The following is a 6,268-nucleotide window of genomic DNA, read 5'->3' as shown; positions in this document are numbered from 1 at the left end:
TCATTTCTAATTTGTGGATGAGCACGCTGAGGCGGAGATCCCATGCCTGGCCCCAAGTTGCTCAGTCCAAAGCCCGACACCCCCAACTGTGCCATGTGTGATGGGGACAGCTTCCCCTTTGCCTGTACAGGTGGAGAAGCCGAGGACAGGCTCAGGGAACCGGAGACCGAGAAGGCGCTGTCCTCTTCACTGCACGTGCCCTGGACCAGTGCCGGCCCTGATCAAGCAGCTCTTCCAGGCCCACTGCTTCTTCCTGTCCACTAGGCCACAGCCGCCCTCCAGGCCCACTATGCACACATCCTCCCCAAGGTTTGTTCTGCCCCTGCCCTGACTCCCAGCCCTGTGGGGGTCCTGACCGCACCTCACCTGGCTCAGACTCTTGACGCTGCCCTGGCTGCCCCACCACTGCCTCTGCCCGAGAGTCACGTGAGGCTGAGAGTAGGGGCAGGGGCAGCAGTGGTGCCAGTTGGGGGGCGGTCCAGTGGGAGGAGCCTCAGCCTCGCGGGCTGCTCCGTGGGACTGATGACTGCATGATCTTCTGGGCACCTCACGGATCTTCAACTGCAGGTGAAACGGATGCTGGTGGTGGGTGCAGGGCCGCTGGGAGCTGCTGCATGGTTCCCAGAGGCTGGACTGGGGCAGGTGCCAACTGAAGCTGCTGGGGCAGCATGGGCAGGATGTTCTGCACACAAACCTTGGAGAAGATGATGTGTGCATAGCGGGTCCACTGCTGCTGCCCTCGCCCTGATTCCCAGCCCTGCCTGACCCCACCTCAACCTGCTCAGTCTCTGGCGCAACCCTGGCTGCCCTGCCACTGCCTCTGCCCCAGAGTTGGGGCCTTGACAGCCTGGTTGGAAGGGGACACCCCAGCCCTGCCTCAACACCTGGGGGTCTCCATAACTACCACAGGCAGGTGGGCAACCCCAAAGATCCCAGGACTCACAGTACCCCCGAGAACATGGACAGTATGTGGGGGTAGCAATGGAGGGCAGGATGGTTATCTTCTCCCAGGTAAAGCCATTTAATCCTTTCAGTTTGGGACGGAGTAAGGCCTGCCTCTTTTTTTTTTTTTTTTTGAGACTGAGTCTTGCTCTGTCGCCCAGGCTGGAGTGCAGTGGTGCGATCTTGGCTCACTGCAACCTCTTCCCGCCGGGTTCACGCCATTCTCCTGCCTCAGCCTTCCGGGTAGCTAGGATTACAGGTGCACGCTACCACGTCCGGCTAATTTCTGTATTTTTAGTACAGACGGGGCTTCATCATCTTGGCCAGGCTGATTTCGATCTCCTGACATCGTGATCTGCCTGCCTCCCCCTCCCAAAGTGCTGGGATTACAGGCGTGGGCCACCACGCCTGGCCAAGGCCTGCTCCTCTTATCTATAGCCCCTACCCCTGCAGCTGTGCCGGGGGAAAGCTGGGCAGTTTCCCTCCTCCGAGCCCCTGTACATACCATGAATTGTGGGACCTTCAGAGCTTTTCACTTTTCGGAAAATAGCTCCTGCTGGGGCTACAAGATGGAGTGTGAAGAGGGCCTTGGGCCACAGGGAGGCGCCTGTGGACTAGGGGGAGTTCATGCACCCCTTCTTTCCTCAGTGGGGCTGGACTCAGGTGAGTATGGGGGTGGGGGCTCCTGCACTTCGACACAGGCAGCGGGAGGGTTTTCTCCCCATTCCCTCTGCACTCCCAACTTGAGCTATACTTTTTAAGAAAGTGATTCACCCTGCCTTTGCCCCCTTCCCCAGAACAGAACACGTTGATCATGGGCGATATTTTTCATTGTGCCAAAAAGTTGCCATGACCGTCATTAAACCTGTTTAACACCAAATGATAAGGAAAATAAAATAAAAAATTCAGGCATGGTGCAGAAACTCACTCCAAATAAATTACCTACCAAAATATATAATGGTGGAAATATTCCAAAATTCAATATTTGGGGATTTATACACAAAAGATAAACAAATTAGAGGCCAAGAGGCTGCCGGAAGGGAAAAACGGGGACTGGAAAGGCCGTTGTGAGGAATGAGTTGGGCCTAAAGAGGCCACTGGCAGGCAGTAGCTGGACCTGCCGAAGTGGCCGAAAGGCAGGAGCTTTGGACTGGGGAGGCCGCAGTGAGGCGAGAGCTAGCTGGGCGTGGAGAGTCCGCAGTGAGGCCGAGGCCGAGGCCGAGGCTGGGCCCGTGCAGGCCTTCGAGAGGCAGGAGGCCGGGCCTGCAAAGGCCAACTGGAGATCAAGTTCTGCGCCTGAAGAGGCTGCCAAAAGTCAAAAGTGGGGCCTGGGAAGGCCGCCGACAGCCATGAGCTGGGCTGGGCCGAAAGAGGCCACTGGGAGGCAGGAGGAGCTGGGCCTGGAGAGGCTGACTCGAGGAAGTTTTGCACCTGGAGAGGCCGCCGAGAGGACGGAGCTGGGCCCGGGGAGGCCGACTTGCTGCTCTTCCAGGCCCACTTCCAGGCCGACTTGAGGACGACTTGGGCCTGCAGAGGCCGCCGGGAGGCCCAAGCTGGGCCTAGAGGAGCCCACCGACCGGAGGCCGTTTGGGGCCTGCAGATGCCATCAGAGGGCAGGAGCTGAGCCTGGAGAGGCCACCGTGAGGCCTGAGCTGGGCCTGGGGAGCTTGGCTTAGGGAAGTTGTGGGCCTACCAGGGCCGCTAGGAGCTGAGTCCAAAGACGTTGTTGAGACCTGGAGTCGGCCCAGAGTCCAGCCCGGAGATGCAGCCAGGAGGAAGAGCTGGGCCCGGAGAGGATGCCGGGAGGCTGCAAGTGGGTCTGAGAGGCCAATTTGAGGAGGCCTGGCCTCCGCCTCCCGCATGGCCCAGCTGTTCCTCCTGGCTGCATCTCCCGCCTCCCAGCAAACAAGCTCTTTTGGCTCAGCTCCCGCCTGCGTTTGTAGACCCCAAAGTTTCTGCAACCAAGCTCTTCAGACCCACATCCCTTCTCCCAGTGACTGAACAGTCCCAGCTCCGGCTGGAGACGGGCGTCTGCAGACCCCGCTGTTGCCTCCCAGGGGAGTCTCCAGGCCCAGCTCTCGCCCCACCGCGACCTCCCGGGCCCAAGTCTCTGCCTACCTCCCAGCAGCCCGCGTGCGACCCTGCTATTCCCTCACGGTGGCCTGTTGAGGCAGGGGCTCACGCTGACCTCTCTCAGCGTGGGAGGAGCCAGTGTGAGGCAGGGACTCACGCCTCTGGGCAGGGTGCCAGAGGCATGAGTTGGGCATCAACAGGCCACCGTGAGGGAGGAGCTGGGCCGCACGCGGGCTGCTGGGAGGCAGGCAGGGACTTGGCCCCAGGAGGCCCGCCGTGGCGGCAAGAGCTGGGCCTGGAGAGGCCCCTGGGAGGCAAGGGCGGGGCCTGCAGAGGCTGTTCCCCAACCAGTGCTAGGCCCGTACAGGCCACCAGGAGGCAGGAAGTGGGCCCTCAGAGCTTGGCTGGAGAAAGTTCGGGGCCTACAAAGGCGGTTGGGAGCTGGGCAGGAGTTGAGCCAAAAGAGCTTGCTTACTTGCTGGGAGGCAGGGCCGGGAGAGGCCGACTTCAGGACAACTTGGGCCTGCGGCGGTCGCCGGGAGGCCCAAGCTTGGCGTGGAGGAGCCCACCAACCGGAGACCATTTCAGGCCTGGAGATGCCATCGGAGGGCAGGAGCTCATCCTGGAGAGGCCACCGTGAGGCCTGACCTGGGCCTGGGGAGCTTGGCTTGAGGAAGCTGTGGGCCGACCAAGGCCGCCAGGAGATGGATAGGCACTGAGTCCAAAGAGGTTGTTGAGAGGCAGGAGTCGGGCCTGGAGAGGTCAACTTGAGGAGATTTTGGGCCTTCATAGGCCACCAGGAGGCAGCAGTTGGGACTAGAGAGTCTGACTTGAGTAAGCTTTGGGCCCGGAGATGACGTCCTGGAACAGGAGTTGGGCCTGGAGAGGCCACCGTGAGGCATAAGCTGGATGTAGAGAGGCCAGTGTGAGGCAAGACCTGGGCCTGTCTAGGCTGCTGGGAGACAGGCAGGAATCTGGCCAGGGAAGGTTGCCATGAGACAAAAGTTGGGCCTGGAAAGGCCCTTGTGAAGCATGAGCTTGGCCTAAAGAGGCCACTGGGTGGCAGGAGCTGGGTGTGTAGAAGCTGCTGAAAGGTTGGGAGCTTGGCTTGGGGGGTCCACAGTGAGACAGATGCTGGGCGTGAAGAATCTGCTGTGAGGCAGATGTTGGGAATGTAGAGGCCGACGGGAGGCAGAGGCTGGGCCTGGAGGGGCCACCAAGATGCAGGAGCTGGGCCTGAGGAGGCTGCAAAAAAGCATGAGCTGGGCCTGGTGAGGTCGACTTGACAAAGTTCAGGGCCTGGAGAGAAGGCTGGGAGGCAGGAGCTGGGTCTAAAGAGCCCATTGTAATGATGGAGCTGTGCCTGTGGAGGCTGTTGTGAGGCAGTAGCCTCATCTGCGGAGACTGCCGTGACGTAGGATATGGGCCTAAATAGGCCATTGAGTCATGAGCTTGGTCTGTAGAGGCTGACTGGAGAAAGTTCTGGGCCTGGAGAGGCTGCGGGGAGGTAGGAGCTGGGCCAAAAGATGTAAGCACATTTGCATTTATTAGGCACTTTATTTCCATTATTACACTGTAATATATTATAAAATAATTATAGAACTCACCATAATGTACAATCAGTGGGCGTGTTAAGCTTGTTTTCCTGCAACTGGATGGTCCCACCTGAGCGTGATGGGAGAAAGTGACAGATCAATAGGTATTAGATTCTCATAAGGACAGCGCGACCTAGATCCCTCACATGCACGGTTCACAACAGGGTGCGTTCTCCTATGAGAATCTAATGCTGCTGCTCATCTGAGAAGGTGGAGCTCAGGCGGGAATGTGAGCAAAGGGGAGTGGCTGTAAATACAGACGAAGCTTCCCTCACTCCCTCACTCGACACCGCTCACCTCCTGCTGTGTGGCTCCTTGCGGCTCCATGGCTCAGGGGTTGGGGACCCCTGCTCAAGTGCATCCAAAGCGACCCTTCCCACACCAGTCTTCACAGTGGTCAAGGGCAGCAACCACTTAGCTCCCAAGGCAATGTGCCTCAGCTGGCATTTCGTCACAATCAACAGTAAGTGGTAGCTTGAGTCACTGTGAGGTCACCTACTGGAAATCACCAGCATCCCATTTCCCACTGGCAAAGAGCTCAGCACTGCCCCCTGGGAAACCAAACCTATGCCCAAATCCCATCTGTGTGGGTTTATTTCCTGGGACCCTTCCTAACATATTAGTCAGAGTCCAATCAGGAAGCATAAACCACTCAAAAGTTTAAAGTGGTAAAATTTAATACAGAGAATTATTCATTATAACAGGTGAACAGCATAATGAGAGATTGGCTAGCACAAAGTAAAGAGAACTCTAGAGAACACGGGACAAGCCCAGGCCAGGCATGGTGGCTCATGCCTGAAATTCCAGCAATTTGAGAAGCTAATGCAGGAGGATTGCTTAAGGCCAGGAGCTAGAGACCAGTCTGGACAACACAGTGAGACCCTGTCTCTATCCAAAAGAAGAAAAAAGTTAGCTGGGGGTGGTGGTGCACACTTGTAGTCCCAGCTACTCGGAATGCGGAAGTTTGAGCCTGGGAGGTCAAGGCTGCAGTGAGGCATGATTATGCCACTACAGTCCAGCCTGGTGACAGAGCAAGACCCTGTCTCAAAGAACAAAACAACAACAACCGTTTACAGACAGAAAAGAAATAGAGCTAATAAGCTGAGGAAAGATGTTGAAATGTGACAAATAAAGTAACATGAGGTCTTTTGTCTATTTGAAATAATCAAAACAAAAAATGACTTACTAAATTATAATACCCTGTGCTGGCAAAGGTGCAGTGAAATGGGCACTTTCTTATACTATGAGGGGTGTTTAAATTGTGTATAAGCCTTCCAGGGTAAAGCCTGTCAGTTTTTTAAAATAATGGAGACAGGGTCTCACCATACTGCCATACTGCCTCCTCCAACTCTTGGCCTCAAGCAATCCTCCTCTCTCAGCCTCCCAAAGTGCTAAGATTATAGCTGGGAGGCACCCAAAACCCTGTCGATTTACATCAAGGGTAATGAGAATGTCCATTCACCATGACTCACAGTAATCTTACTTCTGGGGAGACAATTCAATCTAAACAAAAGGTCATCTGTACACACACAGTAAAAATCTGGGAGCAACTGAAGACAGAGTTGGTAAGTGAAATAAAAAACAGTTATAAGAAATTAAACTATGGTATCAATAGGCACCTGGTATAAAAGGTCAGTTGATGTTAGCTGCTACTTTTT

General features: G+C 56.0%; 1 protein-coding gene across 1 annotated transcript; it reads right to left on the bottom strand.

Annotated features, from left to right (window-relative positions):
• Nucleotides 1-3,168: 3,168 nt before the first annotated feature.
• On the bottom strand, nucleotides 3,169-5,760 carry LOC107973346 (uncharacterized). The gene is given in 5 exon segments (XM_054686584.2): nucleotides 3,169-3,285; nucleotides 3,287-3,927; nucleotides 4,056-4,529; nucleotides 4,623-4,680; nucleotides 4,908-5,760. Coding segments are annotated over 5 exon segments (1,320 nt in total). The 5' UTR covers nucleotides 4,938-5,760.
• Nucleotides 5,761-6,268: the final 508 nt, after the last annotated feature.

This window comes from Pan troglodytes, chromosome 5, assembly GCF_028858775.2.
Source record: "Pan troglodytes isolate AG18354 chromosome 5, NHGRI_mPanTro3-v2.0_pri, whole genome shotgun sequence".
Classification (NCBI taxonomy): Eukaryota; Metazoa; Chordata; class Mammalia; order Primates; family Hominidae; genus Pan; species Pan troglodytes.
Note: the sequence above shows the minus strand (reverse complement) of the source record. Positions and strands in the feature narration are given on the sequence as shown.